General features: G+C 34.1%; 1 protein-coding gene across 1 annotated transcript in view; it reads right to left on the bottom strand.

Moving 5' to 3' along the window:
* The window catches only part of LOC134746030 (uncharacterized), a 69,963-nt gene that overhangs the window by 16,910 nt on the left and 27,785 nt on the right, over positions 1–25,268 (bottom strand). Inside the window, exons 2-3 of the mRNA XM_063680239.1 lie at positions 10,224–10,610; positions 265–401 (exon numbers count right to left, since the gene is read on the bottom strand). Of these exons, the coding sequence (XP_063536309.1) occupies positions 265–401; positions 10,224–10,533 (447 nt within the window). The 5' untranslated portion in view covers positions 10,534–10,610. The remainder of the gene's footprint in view (positions 1–264; positions 402–10,223; positions 10,611–25,268) is intronic.

Here is a 25,268-nt window from a genome sequence, read left to right as displayed (position 1 = left end):
TAGAGCTTATTGGCGTAGAAAAATTGTGCGTGTGTGTTGTGAACTTACTCGTAGCCTTTAATGCGTTCAGTAATACGTATGCGTTAACATATGTTTCTGTCTACATTGAACGAATTATCGGCAACTGCATCAAAATAATAATCCTTTTCAAGCCTCTAAACTTGGGATTTGGGACGGGTTCATATCGCCCTGTGTTACCCAGTGACATGATCCCATCCCTTGAGGACGAACCGTAATAATTAAATGGACTAGCATTTAACGTACCTGTATGATATCCCCATAGTCCCCCCCGGTGGTAGTGAAGTTGAGATGGCACAGGAAAGGCAGGTGGTCCTCGCGCGGCCGCCGCACTTCTAGCTCATAGGTGCGACCAACGTCGCCCATGTACGTCCTGTTGCAAGCTGCAGAAAAAACAGGTAGGTAAGTATATATATTCAATAAACATGAAGTTGTCAGGATTGCTATTTATATGGCAATTTTTTGACATGCGCACACGAAAGGTTAAGTTTTGTCAGTGGCGAAATCCCGCCTGATGGTCTGCGGTTGTGGTAGCTTATGAATTTTAGCAACTATAAGGGTAAGGTGCATTTTCGACTGTTAAAAACTGTGGAATTCTTTAAGACAATCCTACTTTTATCATACTTATATTAGTAGCTGGCAGATAGTATAGGTATCTACTCCTAGTAGTTAAAGTTTAGTAAGATTCGGATCATATTTTGCTCGACGTCCGTATTGGACAGTTAAACCTTACTAGCACGTATTGCGCTATCAACTGTTGGATTGGGCAGTCAATCGCGTAACCTAAACCAGATCTTAAAAATGAGATTTCTAAAATCAGGCAGGTATTATATTTTGCCAAAACACGTAGTGAATGTTATAACAAGTGTTTTGAAAATCAAACTCCAGGATATTGCCGATAAAAAGTGTTATCAGCCTTTAACAGTCAGAAAAGTGAGTAAGTAAAACACTGATTTAAACTTTCACAATTTTTACACCAAAATGTTCACTGGCTTCGATATATGCTTCACGCAGCTAGAAGATGTTGATGTCAACTTTAGTCAGTCTTCTCCGAAACCACTCGAAACGTCGGAAGTAAAATTAAAAATTCATATGTAAAAAGTAAGATGTAGATTTTTTTTAAATCGAATTACAATTATTTAAAATTTGATTCAGAAAATCCTTTTCATAAAAATGTTTAGAGAAACAAAAATACCTAACAAACATGACTTTGTTAGGAAACAACTTTCTGCGGAAAGAGAAGTCGTAGAATGTATGGGTTCCCTTACATTCTACGACTCTTCTCTTTCCTGCATTTTCCAAAAAAGTACAAAACAAATACAAACACCAAAAATTAACATCTAAAAATGTCCACAGCCAAAAAAACAAGGCCAAAAATTATGCAGCAGATAATAAATAGGTGCGGGCTGCGGTACCTGTGTTGTTAATCCTTCATACACAAAAATAAGGAAATGAGAAGTAAAAAGATCGGAATAAAGCGCGCCAGCCAACACAATGGGAGCGGCCATATTTTTACATTCTTTTAAATAAAAAACCGTCTTTTGTCTAGTCTGACAGTGCATTACATAGCATAAGTGTTCACTTAGCCGTTAAATGTTGTTTGCTTTAATATTCTTTTGTTTTTGTATAAGGCAAACACGTCATGGACGTTTGATGGTTGTCGTGTCACGTTAAGTGCTTTTCCATATAAATTATTCTGTCAGGTTTTTTTTTTCAAATTGATGAACGTACTTTTTTTTCTTACATTGGTTATTAGATAAAACGTGTTTATTTTTTTAAATGTTAGAAATATTATGGACACAACATAAAATCTACAAACAAAAATAAGGCGTACAAGGAATATGCATACACAGCCGCCAAATTTGTAAGCAGATTAACCCACCATGTACCCTTAGTGAGAACAGTTAAAACGGGTTACTTTTTATGTGTTTTATCCCGTCGGACAGTTTTATTTGCTGTGTGGGTGTGAGATGTGGTTGTTAAGACACTTGTAAGTACTAAAATCAATTTTTTATTTTCCTAATGATATTCCAACTGTTTTAGATAAAGTTAGCATTACCTAATTTTTATTCATTCGAACAAAACAAAGCTACCTCCTCATTAAATAGATGGATTTCTTCATTTTCCCCGATGCATGGCGACGTAGAACAAATGGTCCATTTTACTAGAGTAATGGCTCACTTAGATACGCGTGTATGTAGAACTTACGTTGCCTTGGGAGCTTGTTAGTGTTGTTAGATATTTCTTTGTCATTATCTCTCAGATGGCTGGTGCAACTTCGTTTTGTATAAGGGGCTATACAACAAAACATTTACATTAATAAAATATTTATTCTATCGTAGATTATGGTTTGATATTTATATTATTTTTATTTGTATATAATTCCTTTTATAAAACATTTGTTTCTGATTTTAATCCTTTTTTTTTTAAAGCTGTCTGTATTTTTTTTAAACTGGTGTAAAAAGTTAAAGTAAGAAACAAGGAAAATCTAGTTTTTATTAGATTTATAGGAAATACGAAAATCTAATAGGTCTACAAAACACGTAGACAACGTTAGGTTTGATTACAAAAAACAAAGAATTCCCGCCACTTATTCGTAACATTCCCATTATATACGGACCATAATATGGACATTGAAAAGACGGCAAATAGACGGCGCGAACAAAAGTATTTGCCGACGGTGGCTTAAGACGAAAGGGGACGACCACCCTGAAATCGCGTTTCATACAAACGTAGTTCCCATTTTCCTCTCTGGATATTAACATTATTGAAAATATTTTTACACAATTTCATTATTATTATTTATCGTATGGCACATGTACATGTCACTGGATTATAATTTAAAAACAAAACTTATGGTTAGTTAGAATTTCGCCCTTCCCAGGTACGCGACTGCAGGTACGTCTTAAATCCCGAAACCCCCCTGCATTACTGATGGGAGATTCCCTGACCACCCGTACCCTGGAGGAGGCATGGACCGCAGAATGGGAAGCCCGCAGAGACCAAGCCAACCCCTTCTCTGCTCTACCCCTGCGAGTACCCCCAGCAGGCTTTAAGGAACCCCGTCGGGTGTGGTCCGCTCTTAACCGCCTAAGAACAGGAGTTGGCAACTGCGGCCACCACTGGTACAAATGGGGCTGGAGCTCCTCTTCTGCCTATAGCTGCGGGCACCCGGATCAGACCATCAACCACATCATTCTGGAATGCCCTCTTACTAAATACACAGGCCATGTAGACGATTTTAAAATCCTGTCAGATGAAACACAATTTCATGTATTATATATATATATACATATATATATATATACATATGATAGCTATGTCCGAACGTTTGTTTTTTTTTTTCTTTATTATAAGAGTTAGGAGAATATATAAATTTGTATGAAACCTGTTTTTCGTGCCTAACTTTTATAATAATTAAAAAAACTAAAAAATCAAGCCCCGACAGTTTGTTTTTTTTTTAGTTTTTTTAATTCTAGCTAATAAAATTCTGTAAAAATATTTTTCTTAATATCAATATCCAGGGAGGAAAATGAGGATTATGTTTGTATGGAGAATAGATCGTCCCCTTTCCTCTTAAGCGGGCGTAATTGAGACATCTTAGCGGAGACGCTATTAGAAGCTTCGCTGAATACGAACAAAATTGTTCTTCCAAACTCAGTTGGTGAAAGACGCGTTGCGATGCCGTGTGACGAAGTCGAAGTTAGTGTTGTGTTTATTTTAGCGTAATCCTATGCAATCAAAAGGAGTTATTTTGAAGTTTGTACCTGGATAATCAAGTTTTGCGCCGTGCAAATACAATTAAAACTTTTATCGATAGACCCTTCCATCAAAATGTATAAGAAATGAAATTGCACGAACAAGTAGGTACCGTACCTACCTAATATACAAAGTTTCCTCTCTATTATGTAGAAAATTGACGTATTTAAAAAAGAAGCTGTGCTTGCTACCAGATCTAATCAATATGACTTAAACTAAAGTACTTATATTGCAATTGTGTGCAAATATCTGTAATTAACATTTTGTAACTGGTTTCGTTTTAAGACACTGATTTATAATAGGATCGATAATATTTGTTAATTATAGTTAAGAAAAACTTCCAAAAAGATCACTGTAGGACCGATTTTTGTAACACAAAATGTACAATCTACTTACCCGCGTGTTCCTAGTTCTTTTGGGACTGTTGCACAACACACATCACGAATGCCTTGCTAATTACAAACAAACTTCGAAGCCGACGGGCATTAGTGAAATTGGAATTATTCGGGCCCCGTTTTACTACTTTTCTGGCAATTTACGTTAAGGTAATGGAGTTAGAATTTTCCCGAGTGTGCCTCGCTATTTAATTAAGGAAAAGATATTTATATTATTACACATGAGCGTTGATAAAAACACTTTTTCTTCAGATTTGTTTTGGTTTCCCTCAAGCTCCATAGGCTACGGTATTGTCGTCCTTATATAATAATTTTCTATCTTTACCTCAATGAGGGTTAATGTGAACAAAATATAAAATTTCGAGTTGTGTGTTTGAGTCTGTCACTACGAAAGTATAACATATTTATTTAGTTTTAAAAAATAAAGTAAATTCGATAAATTTTTGTTTGTATATAAAGTGATTTTACGATTAGTAAGAAAATTGAAAATCAGCTTTAATCATAGACAAAAATTAAACGATGAAGTAAAATATAATTATTAATAAAAATTAAAATAAATAACGTGAGCGTATTGTTATTAAGTTATGCAGATGTATCTAATACAATACTAAGATTTCAACAATCGTTGAATATTTATTTATTTTTTATTGCAAAGGGAAACAAACAGCATATAATCACACATATAGTTTAACAAATTGAGTTGACACAACAGCCAGAACAGTTTCCACTTATAGGTACCACAATTATTGCTCTGAGAGAAACAACATGCAGTACATGCACATTCGTAAATTAACAATAATTAAATTAATGCTACAAAAAGTAATTATAACGCTGTCTAGCAATAAGAGCAAAGGCCTGTCGTTTTAATTGCGTAATTTTAAATAATTTAACAATATTTGTCCAGGTTCTCTACCACTTAGGGAGTCAACCATACAATAAAATCTCCTTTAATTACAGCGATGCCTGAAAACGAGCTTTCGCTTTTATCGTTCCCACGAAGGTGGTCATTAACCCGAAATATAGCTACAATTAACAAAAAAACCCACGCTCCCCTTTAAGTAGGTGTTAAGTTTACCGTGGCGCTGTTTACAAAATGGACGGACATTAGTCACGAATTGTACCTGGATTTATAGGTACCTATTTACTTGTTTAAATATACAAACCCAGTTGTCGTTTTTGGTATTTATTTTTTCTCGGATCGTTTTCTTGTCGAACCTACGTACCTTGTTAATATAAAACGTTTGTTAATAAAAATTGTATCTCAGTTATATCCCGGAACAACTTCACAATGCTGCAAATTGCAAAAAAGTCAACAATGTTTAAAAATCCTTTCTGTCCGTCACCATTTTAATCATTTGTTTTTGGTTAACAAAACTGTGCCAATGCAAACTAATTTTAGACTAGGAAAAACTGCAGCCGTAGTTTTAAACGTACGAATAAAGGTTAAATTGATTCACACCACCGGTAAAATTGAAATTGAAGCCGGCGGACGCATGACACTTCCTGTTACACACACAACTTTGAGCCAGTTTATCTCCATACAGGATGTAAAAAACACTGTAAAAACGTCACTAACGAAATGCGATAATAGTATTTCAATCAAGGTTTTTAGACAGTATCCATCAGCCAGTTTATCTCTTTGTAACTTCGTTCTTTATAATTGTTTTTTTTTTCTACGATGTTAGTTTACATTCAACGAATTCAAGCGAATAAAAATTGCTCAAGCTAAATCAACCGTGTGTTGTTGCCACGATACCGAACAACTTTTATCTCATTTTTTCTGTTCAGTGAAAAGAACTTGGTTTTGCGCCTTAGATCAAAGCGATCTTCGTTCGTAATTGATACCAGTATGATAATGTTACTTGAATTCAAATGCTAGTTTCTTTTTACCCTGTACACTAAGAAGGTGTTTAATTCTAACGGGACAATAAGGAAAAATCGGAAACTATAATTTATAAATAGCTAAATACGTAAGTAAAGTAATTACAAAACTTATGTTAATTTTTTCCTACCTGCCCCATTTAGATTGAACGCCATCTACATGTATGTATATGTATATCGCCCTATAAATACCATTTTCACCATTCAGAAAAAATGACATTAATTATTCCTTATATTCAAAGTAATTATCGGGTTTTGTTAAAATGATAGGTAAATATTTTCTTAATTCTTATTTAATGTGAGTCACATAGTACATTTGCTTTACGACCAATCTGAACAACAAGAAGTGGCTGAAATTACAAATTAATACAAGAACATATTATATTATTATGTTTCTGCAACATTCCTTATATTGCGATTGTGTAATGTGTCGACACTCATATTCAAACAAGCCCAAAAATGACCGAATTTATCCATCGTAAAGCTTCTGTCATCGTCCGTTGACGTCCCAACCCTACTCCCCAGAGACGTGGAATCGTGGAAACAGACAGTAATCTAGTTCTTTCAATCCCCTTTGTGAGGACATCTCGAGGTCTTTTGTGTAAGACAATTATCGTTCCGGATATTTCTAGCGTAAAAACGTATTTTACGAGAACAGAAAAGGACGGTAGGGGAGATACGGGGACGGTTATGGCGTGCTCACATTTGAGAGTTTATTAGTACAACGGAAGTGCTGAAACGTAGGAAAGTTGTTGCTCAAGGGCACGCGCTCTGTAACTTATAATAAAGTGCGCTAGGAAAACTCCAGTGCTAATAAATATACCCATGGTTGTTTATTCAAAATGAGATTTTAACGTTTGAGTTGTACCAGCTTGTTTTAGATTCCTAACTTTAGTACAACATTATAAACTTAAGATATAGTATCTCACTACAAGTTTATATCATATATTTAGTACATTCTAATTAACAAATCTACAGTATTTAGATAGAAACAAAAAAAAATCGCAGATCGATTAGAAGTAATCACAGTAGGATTCAAAGAAGAACGATTAACTGCCAAACGCATAAATATAAGCAATATGGTTTGGCTGACCCAAGGCATAACTTTGGCATATTAATACAGCGTGTATATTTTGCGTAGAGAATATTAAATTTGATTTGTAAGTAGCAAAAATGCATGATTCTAAAAGAAAAAGAAGCTCAGGAGGAGCATGATATTGTTGTACTTACACAAGAACGCCAAGGTAGGTCATCCTAAAGATAGGTACATTTGTTTGCTATTAGAATCGCGTTGTTCAAACTATATTTACTTTCTGTTACAACCTATTGCGACGGTAAGTAAGTTGGTTGTTAAATGTTTAAATGCCATGAAATAATTTATTTAAGACATTTTTGTTATACAAGGTGATTTTGTTATGTCTGACCGATTTTTTCCCAAACGGAAATTCCAACAGAAATTCTGATAGAAAGGTCCTTGTTGCTCATGAAGCATAAGGACCCTTCTCAGTTGGAAAGCCACATTTTCTCAATTATTATTAATTTTCGAAAAATTATTTTATCAAGAGCATGGTTATTCGGTTAAATATAGACAAATTATAGGTACCATTAATTTTACAAACGAGGGTAGTTACAATTTAAACTGATTACAAACCGCTTAGCGTAGGCACCGTTTTCGCTCGCGGACGTTGACTTGATAGCATACGCACGCGCCCTCGTATAGACAAGGTCGCGGATAGAAATTAGTATTTCAATAATCCCTATAACCAAATTAATGTATGTTCCAATTATCGAATTCATAGGACACAACCGGCGGCCATGATTGTCTTAGATCGATCATCGATAGATTACTTGAACCGATTAGATTAACCTACCGCGCGGATTATACAGCGTCAGGTCAATTCAATCCTATACAGGTGACTTGATATCTAAAGTTAATTTAAATGCTTCTGGTTCACAACACAATGTCCTCGTATACGTTAACGGTTAAACTATAGAAACATTATAAATAAATAAATAAATAAATAAATAAATAAATATTATAGGACATTCTTACACAGATTGACTAAGTCCCACGGTAAGCCCAAGGAGGCTTGTGTTATGGGTACTCAGACAACGATATATATAATATATAAATACTTAAATACATAGAAAACACCCATGACTCAGGAGCAAATATCTGTGCTCATCACACAAATAAATGCCCTTACCGGGATTCGAACCCAGGACCATCGGCTTCACAGGCAGGGTCACTACCCACTTGGCCAGACCCGTCGTCAATTATATATACAGATAAAACGACAGACAAATATAGTAGACTGTCAGCTTAATTTTGAAATCTATATCAGGGTCAAATCTCGCATGGGACAATTATTTGTGTGATGAGCATAAATATTTGACTCGATTTTTTATGTAGGTAGGTACCTACTTACATGGTAAGTATGTACAATTGTACATTATCACCTTTTGAAACCAGTTGAAACTGAATAATACTTGCAAGGTTTTGCTCGTGCCTAGAGATATTTATTTATTAGTATTTCAGATACCCATATTCACTTATAAGCAATATGTAATTTATTATTTTAATGAGTGAATCATATATTGTGCAAATATAAATCCTATTGGATTAGCATGTGCAATAATCGAAATTAAACTATCGTGAGACATACAAAAGCGACTAAAAATAATAGTGAGTGAAACCGTACTGATCTAAATATTTTGAAGCATGTGCAATGATCAAATAAGTAGACGTAATAAATTAGTAGTAATGGTGAATGTAAACACTGCTCGTCTACCTTACTTAATGCAATGCAATCATACATTTTCCGTATGTTCAATACCAAAATCAATATCTTACAAGTTAATAATCCAGGAAAATCGATGTATGGAAATGTCCCCAGCGCTTAGAAAATTTGCCACGAACGCGTTTCTATTCTTATTTGAGCCACATAATACACAAAAGGCTAAGGAAGCCGAGTTGTCCGCTGACACAGCCTCTCCGAAGCGACTCCACGCGTCTGACCTTTTAGGATTCCGTCGAAAATAGAAACCATAACCGGTAAAAAATTATTTTTATATAGTGGTCTTAAATATTTCAGTGTGGGGGTTCTTAAAAAAAGAAATATACTGATAGGTTTTTAAAGGGTCTGTAATTCGCACATGAAACTCATAGGCGGGCTTTTACAGAACGACGTAGGGAAAGTCGCCATCAGATATATCGGAGCGGCCAAGGTGCTCACAAATATTTGAACTCGTCTGTATTGTCAAGGCGTTAGAGTGCGTGTTCAGATATTTTTGAGCACCTCGACCGCTTCGATATATGGCGATTTATGGCGACTGTAGTAGAGATAAAAAGTACAATCACTTTTAGCAATTCATAATTTTCTAGATAACTAATATTTCGTATAGTATACCCTAGTATACTTACGAAGTTTTAGTAAAACTTGCGTAGTCTGTCAAACTGTCTGTAGTAACTGTCAAAAATATCACCAATACAAGTAGGTAAGTGAAATATGTCAAATCTTTTGACTCTCTCACCCTTTGCCTCACAAAGCACTTTCCTCATGTAAATAGGGAATAGAGCTAGAAGGGGACATATTAAAATAAGTTTGAATAACCCCACGAAGTAATAAGAGTGTAGTGGAATGGATATAGATATATTTTTCGAATAATAGATAATGGCCAGATGGGTACTGATTTATATCAACAAAAGTTAGGGTAAGGACGCCAGGAAAATAGGCAATCAGAATTTTTTGATTTAGTATATTAAAATAGGTCTTATTTTCGAAGTTGGTAGTATTCTTTTCTCTCATGACATATTTTAAGTACAATGGATTTTTTTTCTGGAGTTTTCTAGTGTGTCGTAATTAAAATCGACATCTATTCTGGGACTGGCTACTAGAAATTACTCTTGTCATAGAATATCTTAGAAAATTATATATTGTTTTTAACTAGATAATTTTTTTATTTATAAATGACACGTAGAATAAACGTTTTAATGTATTTATCTATGGTAAGCAAATTAACCGCAGTGTATATGTGCCACCAAAACACGCGTTGTCCAAAATATGGTTATAATTATTATACCTATTTTCAGCTCAGACAAACATTTTCTTCCAAACATTCCAGCTCCATAAATGTTTTAGTAAATTACGTAAACGGTATAATACTTACGTGTACAAGACTTGGGCTCGTCGCTTTTGTCTCCACAGTCGTCCTCTCCATTACAATACTTGTCCAGCGATATACACTGTCCCGTATCACACAAGAGCTCGCTCAGCCTGCAAGGATTCTGCGCATTTCTAGGAAACTTCACCCTTTTCACAGGCACAACCATAATGTCGGAAATTGTGTCTAAACTGTCCTCATTCACGAATTCCTCGTTCAGGTCTTGAGGACTGCACAGTTTTAATGATAATAGTACTAAGATGAATAGGAAGGTTCTGTTATTGAATACGTCTTGGAAATTCTTTAGGCGACACATCTTTGGCTCCTTCTCATCCAGGTCCTGTGTTTGTCACAACATTTTTCTGCCGAGTTGTTTGGTGATCATTTTTGTACCTGAAACAGCAAAAAGGGTACAATTAGATCTCTTGTCGCATACTTGTATGATTATTTTTATTAAAAGGGACATTGTCACGTTCAATTGTTTCTAATATACCTAAATACGTATTATTTTAAACATAGTTTAGACACATGATTCATGACGTGTTGCTCGTAATCAGCTTCGTTTTCATGTTTAATAAACCTACACACATCACACGACAGAAAAAGGGTATTTCTAATAAATTTAAAATAAAACGTCGGTTGCACTATAACAGGTAAATCAAATGTAATTAAATTTTGCTTATATATAATAGCTGCTATATATAAGCAGTTCGTCAATTTTCTGTTTAGGGTAAGCTGTTACCCTATTATTTGTCAACATTTTTTGAAATTTTGATTTATGCAACCTTCATTAAATCTCAAAAAAAATATTTTGTATTACATATTAATTTACATATTTTAATCAACACGACATTTCCATGAAATCCAAATTTTTTGAAAATAATTGAGTTTACATTAAATAGAAGTATTTTAATAATTTCTCCAATAATTTAATTCGGCAATCACGAACATGTTAATAAGTTATTTTCATACCGCGCAGGTAACTACATGTCTATAATTCTGAGTAATTAAACCAATTTGGCCAATTAGCGTACTATTCGACTACCTACCTAGTTACTTGCTCAATAATAACACGGCTGGAACTTATTTCAACTACTAAATAAATAACATTAATATCGTGATCCGACGACAGTGATTGGAATTATACGAGTAGATAATAATACAACGTAGGTACGTACAAAAACCTTAAAGCCGATTCTGAAAAAATAATAATATTGGATTTCATTTTGATACGCCCTTGAGACACACGCGCACTAATAAGTGCCATAATATGATTACAGTAATTACATTTCATTAGCACCAATCAGGGTGATCCGCGAACGCTGTTCGATGCTCATGGTTAAGGTCGTGTCAAAATAAGGTGAAAACCATATCAAATTGTTGAAGCGGAATCGGTCTCTTTGTCTGAGATATATTTGTGGGATCTTATTACAGGCGCTTTAGGCATTCTGTTTGTATCAGAGCAATGCCTTAGGTGATCAATTATATTACGCTGTAATACAATACCTATAAAGTTACGTAGGTACATTATATTACAACATCCGTATCTAAATACAAACACGTTCTAATGATTAAATGCGAATCATATAAATTACGTACCTATCTAAGTGGGGATTGTTTTACCATGGCGAGCGACAAATTTTTATAAAGTATGTAATTGACAAACATGCTCTAAAATCTTGTGCCAGCTATTATAAATTTGAGCTGTAATCTCACAGTAAATTTACTATTTGGTAATACAATTCAGTCTATTACTCTTTACCATCAGTTGAACAATATCACATTGTCCTCCTTCATTACTTGCCACCAACGTAATATAAAATATTTTTTATACTAAAAATGCAAACTACCAACCAACCAACCTTTTAGAAACGAGTATCAATCTAAAGTTACAATTGCGCACAGATCGGTACATGCAAACATGTATTCGCATAGAAATGGACATAAGATACACATATTAATGTTACATGTTATATATTATTCGTTATATATGTATTTTTTTTAAATATGTTTTCTGTAATGAGGTGTGTAATAAAGAGTATTTGTATTGTATTATATATATATATAGGTAAGGCTGACACGGGGCACCTTACCGTACCCGACATAAAACTATACCAACCGAAAAGGAAAAAGAAAATCAAACGCCAAACAGCAAACAGACCATGTAAACCTACATAGGTACTACAAATGACATGTGTGCAACCATAGCCTTCGACCTTTGTAAGTAGGGCGATACATTCAGCAATTTACCCAAGTGTGTCCATAAATATACCTACACCTGATAGGCCAGCTGGATTGCGCCTAGATAAAGAAATTTAATATCGTATTTGCAGCATAGATAGTCTGATTTATGGTGTATGCCGGTGGTGCACTTAGTTTGATTTAGGGGTGAAATAGGATCATATACTTAACGGTTAGAGGGGTGAATGTTGGGAACACGATTTATTGTTATGTGCGGGTGCTTATGGGTTCACATTTCAATTGTTTTAAGGTTAACTTATGTTGGAGATTATGTAGGTTAGTAGACTTATTGACTCGGTTTGTACCAATTAGTTTTAGTTTCTGCTAGGAAAATCTACTACATTAAATTATGCACCATACAAAGGCTCATTTTCTTGTAAAAAAAATATTTTAAGTTACATTCATTCAGATGTGTTAGCGTACCTGTGCTATTAATTTATATGTATATGAATTAAATACAGTACAATTTACTTTGTTAATTTTCGTAACACAATGGAATCAATTAACTTAAAACTAATTACACGTCCCTAAAACTACGCTAAACTACGTACATACTTACCACTACTTACTACTTACTCCTCTGGCGCAGCGACCCAAAGTGTGTCTTGGCCTTCAACACGACAGTTCCACTGATCCCCGAGAAACTGGCGAGAAACTGCACAGGACCGGGATCAGTGGCGGGATCAAACTACGTACATATTTTTGAAAATTCACCCATTAATCAAATATAGGTAGCACTATATTACCCCAAATAACTTAAACAAAGATTTTAACAACAATTTTTTCCGTAAGGCACTTGCTTGGTTTTTTAGCATTGATTTGTTGGTCTTAAGGAGTATAATACCCCATAACTCCACAAACTTAAAGAGTCCATTTTCGAAACTATCCGACATTGTAAAGTACTCGGCATTACCTGCATACACCTAACTTAGGTACTTATAACTGACATAGCTTACATTAACACGATACGTGGGTATATTTGATAGCAATAATTGTTTTGTTAAGAGATTACATGACACATTAAGTAGGCAAACAAATCGCACACAACATTGTTTGTTTGTTATATAATCCACGTGTAATTAGCCTGGTATAATAATAGCAGGCACCCAATTAATTACGCGCTCAAACAACCGTCTCGTAAAACGGAAATTAGCGGACCACAGAGCAGCAAACACTCCTGTATGTGATGAACCAAAATTGAAAGTATTTGGCAGAGTATGCACCCAACAGTCAATAAGAAAATAAGCTTATTTGAATTGATTTTCGTTTATCATACAGTAATCTACAAGTAGTCGTAATATCAAGAGGCAAAAGTGCATTTAGCACTTTTTTAGTATTGAGAGAAAAGATGTCATAATTATTTTGTATCGACTTAAAGACCTGCAAAAAAAGACCGTTTGATTTGGAATATTATTAACTTTATTGCAGCGTGCAATTATAGCTGCAACATTTCGGAAGTCACCGCAACTGTGACAGCAACATGCAAATGACCGTAAAAGCGAATTTGTGTTACCAAATGCAAAGCGCTCACAAAGGGTTGAAATTTGCAATTCTATTTTATAAGCGATGCAGATAATACGTTGAAACGTGAAACCGACGTTCACGTGAAACGTTCGAACTCTAGTGGTTTCGGTCAATATGTTTTCCGGCGTAATTCATCGTTATTGAAAAGTTTTCATATTAATCCCGTGGTTCAGCTAACGCCAGTATGATACCTGGTGAAATATGATCAGAGTTGCACGTTACTGTAACCACATATTATTAGAACCTTCGGTTAGGCAACTCGAAAATATCTCGGTATCGAAACATTTGACTAAATTTAACTTATAACCCCTGGTTCAAGGGCTACGGCCGGGAACTTTTGATATGTTCACCTCCTTAGTCCGAACAGTTACGGAGTCAAAAAAAAATTCTTATAGATTAACCACAAATCATTGTACATTACCGTTATCTAAAATTAGAAAATTGACGATAAACTCGTAGTTATAGCATTGCTCTTTTTTGGAGTGAGATTATGTGTGTTTGTGGATGTAGGTACCTGAAGGGTACCGATTGCAAACGGAACAGTCGCAAAACATATACTGTCTGTCGTAAACCTTTAAAAGGCTAACAACATACATCTTACTATCAACATAATTATACGTAACACCTGAACTTGCAATTGAGCTACAAAATCTCATTTGTACATCAAAACGTCCACCACAAAATTTTAACTACAACGTTATCAATCTCAAGAGCCCTCGATCCCTCCAGGAAACAAGGTAATCTTGCGGACAGTGATAAATTAATGAGTAAATAAGCGTTGATAATGATCAGAAGCAAAAAAAAGCGAGCCACAGGACACCCCAACTGCAACTCTGACGTGACAAATGACGGGGCGGGAAAAAATGAACCATTTAAAATTTCCGTCCTTCTCCCCCACCACTGAGTGAATATTCTTATAGCTCACTCGTAAATTGCTCCTGGTAAACCAATGTAAGTGACTTTGGTTACACATCAGTTTTATGAATCTCAAGGGCACTCTTATACTAGTTCTCCTGAACGTGTTTGGAATAGCAGCGAGGTTTTAGTACAATATCTCGAGTTGTGACGCTAATTTAGGAGTTATCTAAGCCTGAATCAATTTCATTCTTTATTCTATTTATACTTGTTTACCAAATTATCGTAAGTAAAGCTTTTGGCAGGCTCTCAGCCTCAGTTTTTTCAGGTAACTGGTTTTATAAGAGTATTCACTCGCGGATACGCTTCAAAACCGGTTTTATGAATGAATAGGCTTGGTTTGACCTAAATCTTTGCTGGCGGAAAGTTCTAATTAGGTCGTAGATGATATCGTGAAGATTATTCTAGTTTTAATTTGTGCTTTTAATTCTATACCTACTTATTTTTAACGCAGATTCGTTATTTTCACATTTCATTAGACGTACCTACAATGCCTACAATATAAGATATACATACCGACGGTGGAAATTTCAAATGCTACGACATTTGAAATTTCCACCGTCGAGTCATACTTGTATCCATTATTGTTGTTATATGTATAGGCAACTAAATTACCTTATGTACACACAATACTTTTGTGTTGATTATTATTAAACCTATTTTTATTTTTCTACCATTGAACAATTATATTACGGACGTTTGGTAGACATGCGGGGGAGCTGAAGCCTACACCGAGCGGATGCTGCCCTCGTCCGTGTCACGTGACGCGCGCTAAGGTGGCACCCGTCAGGTTCTATTTATACTTATTTAACTATTAATATTTTTTTAAGTACTGTTCAAGATTATCACATGCTTTAAGATCATGTATTGTATTATATTCTTAATTTTAAAAGTTACATAGTGACTAGTACGTGTTAATTAAGGTTCACTGACACTGAGTTTAGTTGCGTCATAGTCCTTTCTAATTCCGTGCAATGCGCACATTTAACTTGCAGTGGCATGGTATAGAATAATAAAGCTTGCAATCATAATCATTATTTAACGACTTAAAGTAGGAATAACGGTACATGATGAACAGTTACTTTCGAGGCAATTGCTGTTTAACTTGATTTAATAGGTACCTATGTCAGAAACAAAAATGAAATAAAATAAATGTTGTTGTAATTTGCAAAGTTATTATAATTTATTACCTACATATAAAATAAGAATTAAATAAGACCAATAATAAATATTAAAGAAATAAAGACACGGTTGAAAACTTACATATTATTTAAAACAAATACTAGTATATTATGCATGTGTCCAATCAATCATACTCAATACAACATTTATTTGCAGCAAAACATAATAAAACGCATGAAAATACAATTTAGAAAACACAGCACAGCACTGGTACTGCACATTGCAATACATGTCCAAAGTCTTCTAAAGTTTGTAAGTATGACCAGCTCGGTAATTAAATTAGTTATTTACGATACAAGTGCGGAAAAGAGGAAATTCGAAACGAGTGGCGATAAATTAAAACACGACCGCAGGGAGTGTTTTAAATCGACACGAGTAGCGAATTACCTATTCGCACGTGTATCGTACAACGTTTTACAGTACATATGGCCCTTTAAACTTTCGACATATGCACGAAAAGTGCTATTTGACGCACTAGTGCGAGAAAGTAGCACCATATGTACTGTAATAGTACATTACGATACAAGTGCGAAAAATAGGAAATTCGCAAAGAGTGGCGATAAATTAAAATACGACCGAAGGGAGTGTTTTAAATCGACACGAGTTGAGAATTACCTTATTCGCACATGTAACGTACAACGTCTTACAGTATACATATATTATGGCCCTATACATTTTCGACATAGTTACGTAATGTACGAATTATCGCAGTAGTGCGGTAAAGTAGCACCATATGTACTGTAAAAATGTTTACCTAACTACAGATAAAATGTAAGAAACACATTGTCTAGCTCTGATTATTTCTAAATTTAAACTCGCTTATCATTTTTGTACCGTGAATAACATTGCTAGGATTGAAAAAATAAGTTCGCATCTAAAAACTCTGAACGTCTTTCTTTGCTAAATAGAATGAAGGATTCCGACTTAAACAAATAACGACTTAAGTTTGACTGGCCTTTTAGCATTAAGTCCGCCTTTTGTACGATAAGTTTTTATTGTGTGTAATAAAGAATAAATAAATTAATAACAGGCAATGTTATGGAAGGTTACGGAACTAATGCAGGTCTCTGCGGTACATACATATTAAGTAACATCCTGGTTAAACACAGGTGGCCTGAGATGTTCAGTGGATTGATTAATTGCTTCTTAAACATGTTACACACGGTACAATTTCATGCACAATCTGGCTATATTCGCAAACTGATTGGTTGATGTAGATTGGCGATTTATAACGGTTGGTCGGGTAATTTTGGTTATTCTATGAATCTCATTTATAGATAAATGTACGTTGCCATGTAACTGTGGGTTAGTTACAATCGACTGCGATAATTAACAACAAACATAATTAATTAACGGCCTCCTAGCCTAATAGTCGGTAGTGACCCTGTCTATGAAGCTGGAGGCCCCGGGTTCGAATCCCGGTCAGGGCATTTATTTGTGTGCTTATCATTTCCTTAGTTATGGATGTTTTCTATGTATTTATGTATATAAGTATGTATATCGTCGCCTAGTACCCATACTACTACCTAAATATTTGTGGAATCTTACACAGATCAACTTAGCCCCAAACCAAAGATAGATATAACTCCGTAATAGATGGATACAATCTAAGGAAAAAACGTGCCTCGAAAATCACGAAAATTTGATTTTCGATCAGATGGCGCCACTAGTTTTGGCCTACACTCGTATAGAGGGCGTTGACTGTTTCGTTTGTTATTTATAATTTTAACGCATACCAGTGAAAGAACATGGGTCAAAATCATATAAAAATAATTAATGCAAATAAAAAAAATATTTATCCATATTTAAATACATTTTAACGTATTTTTTTAAATCTTCATTTTTAGTTTTATAGTATGTCGATAGATGGCAGTGAATTTACAGTGGTTACAAAAGTTACAATGACAGTACCGCTCTATCTTATTATATCCTCATTGCCCCAAACTAAGCAAAGCTTGCACTATATGTACTAGGCGACGATATACATAATTTATAATTAGATAAATACATACGTAGATATTTAACATCTAGTTTTCATCATATTTGTTTCCGAGAACTCAGGAACAAATAGTCATGATGAACAGACAAATAAATGCCGTGACCGGAAATCCCGATTACTATTTGCCAGTACCGTTAACTGATAACCGCTTGGCATTTTCGGGACCATTTCGCGACTAATATGTGTCATAATTATGTCATGTATAATGTTACTTCATGTAATTTTGTTTTAATTCCTTTTTATCTGTATTTCTTTTGCCTGTTTCTGATTTTTGCCACGAATAAACTATTTCTATTTCTGTTAGGCTAGGAGGCCGTTAAGTACTAAAAACTCATCATCATCTTCCTCGCGTTGTCCCGGCATTTTTCCACGGCTCATGGGAGCCTGGGGTCCGCTTGGCAACTAATCCCAAGAATTGGCGTAGGCACTAGTTTTTACGAAAGCGACTGCCATCTGACCTTCCAACCCAGAGGGGAAACTAGGCCTTGTTGGGATTAGTCCGGTTTCCTCACGATGTTTTCCTTCACCGAAAAGCGACTGGTAAATATCAAATGATATTTCGTACATAAGTTCCGAAAAACTCATTGGTACGAGCTAGGGTTTGAACCTGTGACCTTCGGATTGCAAGTCGCACGCTCTTACCGCTAGGCCACCAGCGCTTTTTTTTTTAAGTACTAAAAACTAAATAAATTATTTATTAGAAAAAAAGAAAACGGTATATTTGACTAATTTTCCTCCTAGTTCTAGTAAAACTAAATCTTACAATAGATTTTTCATATCTCCAGTGACTTAATTATTACGTATGGTTTACAGAATTCTAAAATAACTTATCGCGACTTCAACGTTTAAGCTCCATGCATGAATTTATTTTTATTTTTGGATTCATAATTTATATCGTTAGAACACCGGAAATGATAAAAATACTTTTGTAAACCTTAACATTATTTTATTAAAAAATATTTAAAATGTTGAAAATTTTTGAGCGGTTGAAACGCTCATAATTTTTGGCGCGAATTCGACAGAGCGTGATGACGTCACACGTTGGGCGGTCCAACTGACGTTTGCTACTAATGACACTAATCTGTCGAACGCGTGACGTCACGTGGCGTTTCGAGCGTTTCGCTCACTAGCTTTTCGCGGGCAAATTTTTGTACTTTTTATTTATAATTTTGAGTAATTAAATGGTAATTTAAAAACGGAAATGCATTTGTAACATGATATAACGGTAACAAACATCCGAATAAAACATATTTCGTTCAAATATAAACTTCATGCATGAGGCTAATTGTAAACATAGTTTACTTCAGCACTTAAAGCTAAGCGTCAGCGGCCTTGTCATATGTCACGCCTAAACCTTCCTAACTGATAGTTCTTGTCTCACTAACCTGTCCAAGACATTAATTAATGTACCCGTATTTCACTAGAAACCCCACTTATTAATGCGAAACATTAGTCCGCAACCAGATGAGGCCAGGATTCTAGAATGTTCCGGTTCGTGCCAGGATATTCTTGAAATTGTCTAAAAGAAAATGTATTTGAAGCTTATCTACTTAAATACAAAGTTTGATATAGTATTATCTAAGTGAATAACATTTTGTATATTAGCGTTTTGTAAGTATGCTTCATTTATTATCAGAAAATTCATTTTAGTTCGAAACTAGTTACTATAAAGTTTTATTTATTTAGGCATTAAGTATCGAGAAAATAAAGAAAAACATATCTTAATAATTGTTTGTTTCTATCAAAACGTTGGAAGAAGTAAGGGCAATACGGTTATGTGTGTGTTACTTATGTATAATATTGTCTGGCCACCTTTTGTACCATATTTCATGCAAAATAAAGTTATTTGTATTTTGTAAGTGTGTACATTGATTAGTGTCCACTGCGAGTTCACATATTAGCTACTAGCTACTTTAATGGCAAATGTATGAATTCGCAAATAAGACTAATCAATGTGTAAATTGGCCTCAATGTGAAGACCAATAATACTTGCCCCTATGCCACACTTATCCGTATTGACCTTTCTATAGTTTTTATTATTCCTGTCACAGTCGTCTTTCTTTATAAAGTTAAGCACCACGGGCTTTGTCCTTACCCCAAGTCTTTTTATCTTACAATATGATAACGCTAAAATAAAAGATAAGCTTCAAATTATTTAGAAAGCTTTGCTTATAGAGTAGATGGTTTAAATGGATTTTTAGACTAACTGTACACAGTATCAGTAGTCGGGTCGGGATCATCCCAGATTTGCATAAATGTATAAACAATCTGGGTTTAAAATCGAATCACATTTAGCCATATTTGGTTAACCTAGACAGATTCAGGTCAACACAACGTAACGTTAAAAAAAGTAATTCCGGGAACCAAATTTGATTTAAAGGGAGTAGACCGATATATATGTAAACGATAACGTTTATCTGAAATAATACCATAAAAAAACCGGCCAAGTGCGAGTCGGACTCGTATTTGTTGTTTTAGCGGCAACATAAATATATCATTTGTGAAAATTTCAACTGTCTAACTATCACGGTTCGTGAGATACAGCCTGGTGACAGACAGACGGACAGACTGACAGACGGAGTCTAAGTAATAGGGACCCTTTGGGTACGGAACCCTAAAAATTACATTAGCTTTTGCTAAAACATTATGATCAAACAAATGATGTATAATCGATATTGGGCTTGGTGTACTTTTAATACTGCTTATACTATCACTATTAAGTTCATGCGAATGTTAATGCTAACTAATAGGTTTACTTAAAATAAATTTAAATACAAACTAAGATACTGTCCATATGCTAAATTTATTCTATTGAGGAAATATACTTTTTAGCAAAGATAATATATACTAATAGAGGGTTACTGTCATAGTAAATTTTGTAGTCACAGTAAATTTTCTGCCATCTATCGACACACGATTAAAATTAAAAATTAAAATGTTTAAAAATACCAAAAAATGTATTGTATGTATGGATAAATGTTTTTTTTTTATTTGTATTTATTATTTTTATATGATTTTGACCCATGTTCTTTCAACTGATATGTGTTAAAATTGTTAAATAACAAACGAAACCGTCAACGCCATCTAGCCGAGAATAAGCCAAAGGTGTAGGCGCCATCTGTCCGAGAATCATTTTTTCTTAATTTCCGAGGCACGTTTTTTCTTTAGCCTGTATTCATCTTGTACGGAGTTACATAGGTCTTTGTTAATAGCGATTGATCGCAAACTCATGTTCGAAAATAGACGCAATTATATTTCATTGTCTATGCTAAAATAGCATAGGGCAATCAGTAAAAAGTTATTTATATATTTAAACTTTATTGTAAATAATACTCAAATAATGCACAAAGGCAGACTTAATGCCTAATGGCATTCTCTACCAGTAATATAATGTTTACTCAACCTATGAAAATATATAAAATTAATGACCTCTCAGACTCTTAAAACTTTATTGTAATCGGCGCAATCGGCCGCCCGTCTGCCACATCATCCAAATTACACGGATGACGGGTAAAAATAGACGAACATTTCTTTTCAGCAAAGTTTCCTTGCCAAGTTTTGAGTTAACCAAGTCCTGATATATTAAAAGGAGGAAAGACTTTGAGGGAAAGTATAGACTGCGCTCAGTTACTGCGCGGAAGATGTTACGTCACTTTACGTGGCTACTAAAGAAATATATATTTTCAGTTTAAGCTTTATTACTTTTGTTTTGGTTGAGTTTATTGCAATCATAAAAGTTTTGTATTGACAAAAATTGTCGCCAATAAATTGGATGAGGTTATTTTCAATAATGTATTCAAATAATCTTTGTTCCTTTAGATTTAACTTTTCCTCAATTGTCAGATTTCGTTCCTGTGTCAAAAATAAACTGTAAAATTCCAAAGACTAATATGCCTATTAATTTGAAATACGATTAAGACTTATATTGTTATAAAATAAAATATTATAAAGACTAATATTGTTATAAAACATAAATATCTCATTCAGCACGCATGTTCTTTATATTTAACTTAACCTACTCTCATCCAAGACAAGTTTATCATCGATAGAAAAAGTGTGATAAGGAAAGGCTCATCAAAAAGTTGTAAACAACTCCAAATGCTGCAGGAATAAGTGGCCCGTAAATAATTTCCCCAGAATTATGGATTACCGAAGACCGTTTCATCAATGCCTGTTTAATATATCGCCTTTCCAACAGTTTTCGGGAAAAACAACTTTGTCATTATGAATATTAGGAACATAATTCACTATGCTTATTTTCTGCTTAGCGTAGTTGATTATCTTTGCTCGGTAATGAGATTAATGTTAATATCTAATGGAGTGGAAATTTCGATGTAGCAGTAAGCGGGACATGAATAATTTGAACGTATATATTGGCATATGTTTTCTATAATATGTAAAGGTAGTTTACTGTGTTCAGCGTCATATACAATAAAACCATATTCGATGTATACTTTTCCTACTTCGAGAGTATTATCAGATATTGTATAGAAGTATGGAGCAAAGGAACGAACAAAAACTCTATACTACTCTTGCAAAAAAAGGCACTACGAATATGTGTTTATATCTATGTCAATCAAAATAACTATAGAAAAGCTGAAGAGACCCATCATTTTAATCTCAGAAATAAATCAAAGTTTGTTCAAAGTTCAAACTAAATCTAACTTTATCCATTTCAATAACAGCCATAACAATATCGCAATTAAATTTATTGAATAAATTAAGTACTGACATAAAACAATGTAGTGACTTAAGAACCTTTGATTTAAAGTAAGAGATTATTTCATTAATAGACCATTCTACACAATTGACGAATATTTTGCCAACGCACTTGATTAAAATGATTTTAGGAATATATTGTAAAGTTGACTTTTTATTTTTTATCTTTACATAATAACAATATTTGACATTGATAATACCACCCGACATTATTTTATACATTATATTTTTAACTAGATTAAGTAATTGATATGTATAACTGTATTTGCATGTACATGACCGTACTTAACGCAAATAAATAATAATCTGAATCTAAATCTGAATGGTCCTGGGTTCGAATCCAGGTAAGGGCATTTTATTTGTGTGATGAGCACAAATATTTGTTCCTGAGCCATGGGTGTTTTTTCCATGTATTTAAGTATTTATGTATTATACATATCGTTGTCTGAGTACCCATAACACAATCCTCCTTGGGCTTACCGTGGGACTTAGTCAATCTGTGTAAGAATGTCCTATAAAATTTATTTATTATTATTATTTATTATAAAATAAATAAATAAAAATAAAAAGCTTTTATTTCAGGCATTTCAGTTTTTATATTCTACGGATTAAAACCATATTCGAGTCTTAATATAAGGTTAATACGGGTAAGTGTGGCCGTTACAATATTGGGGCCTGTTTACACATATGTGTTTGTATAGGTATATAATATTGATTAGGTGTTTAGTGTGCAAGACGCATGTATATATTATCAAACTCGTAGAATTGTTCAAAAAATATTGCAACATGACAACTAAGGCCAAACCAATGAATCTAAATGAAATTATAACATTATATAATATCTTTTGGTGCACCTAAATTCAAAATCTAACAATATTCAGCTTCAATATCGCTTATTTAAACTGCATTTTTTCGTTAGGTGTATATATTTATATACTTTCAATTAAGGTAGCGACTAAAGGTTGTTTCGACACATTGTGCAAAAGCATGTCTATAATTTAGCGGATAGCCTCAGATAACGTGAGTTCACATAACTTGACCTATAACGATATCGGAAGCGGATAATGTTCTTTGTGCGTGTGTTTGAATGTATCTTCTTGATCAATGATCACATATAAATTCTGTTAACGCATGACTCGTTATTCAATATGAGATCAAGATTCTATTCATAAATTGTTAAATGCGTTGTTTACGAAAGTCTACAGGTATACTATCTTTGTTAAAGTGCCGTGTATAAGTACTTAATTATCTTAGCAACCTTTTACATTAGCTTATTTTGTTGTATTGTAGCATTTCTGGGCAAAGGCCTACCTAAAAGGCCCCTAAAAGAAATGTTACGGGAAGAAATATTATTATCACATAAAAATAAAATAAATCTTTAAAACAAAAGTAAAACCGACTTCTAAAAGGATAAAATAAAATATCATCCCGTTATATATGTGCCAGCTACTGATACGTTTGAAGTCGGTGCCAAGCCAAATCATAAAAGCGTCAACACGCCGTCAACCCGAAGGACAACCCTGGTGTAATTCGATAAGAAACAAAGAACCAGTATTGTAAATTTGTAACTATTTGGCTTGGCACCGACTTCAAACGTATCAGTAGCTAGCGCATATATTATGAAATGAGGTGATATTTTATTTTATCCTTTTTGAAGTCGGTTTTACTTTTTTAAAGATTAATTTTATCTTTCCATTTTTAGTTTTTCTTACGAGTGATGCATCATTCTGCAAGACTCGTTCCTGTCTGGCCGAACTGTCATGTCACTAAACATTTTGCTCTTTGGGTGCGTTCCAAGTTTCAAGGTCTGGATCTGAAGCCATCAAGATTTGAGGAGTTGGACCTCATGAAACCTATCATCAGAACTAGACCTTAACACAAATATTCCTTCAGAACTTACTTAATACTTTACAAACATAACATAACGAAGAGGATAAATCGCCAATAGTAAATATGCGTTCTTAAAGAGTCCCGCTCTGGTTATCATCAGCAGTTCCACTTCATCAAATGGCACTGTTTTGGATGAAAATACTAAAATCGCTATATGTATGCCTTTAAGATTTGAGGAATTTCCTGGATTCCTCATGGATCCCATGATCAGAACTGAATTTTAACAAAAACGGGACCAACTAGAGATTATATATGTTATGTACATTGAAACAAAAAATTATAATTCTAAATCGTTTCAGAAATGACGATTTCTGAGGTAACATACAAAAATAAGATCGAATTGATAACCTCCTTTTTGGAAGTCGGTTAATAAAAACTAAGCGTGCCCAATGCTCAAATGTATTGTTTTGTACGCTTTTCCAATGGACCATTGACTTCGATTATTTACGCGGACAACACCAATTCATTACCATTAGGTATCGGTACAACTTATGACTATTACCATTTCCTCATGAAATCCGTCAATAAACGTAAATAAATACTATCGGCAAAAACACGAAAAACCACAATTTTCGGGACAA

The sequence above is a fragment of the Cydia strobilella genome, chromosome 12 (genome assembly GCF_947568885.1).
Source record: "Cydia strobilella chromosome 12, ilCydStro3.1, whole genome shotgun sequence".
Lineage (NCBI taxonomy): Eukaryota > Metazoa > Arthropoda > Insecta > Lepidoptera > Tortricidae > Cydia > Cydia strobilella.
The sequence above is the reverse complement of the archived record's forward strand: the minus strand, read 5'-3'. Positions and strand labels throughout refer to the sequence as shown.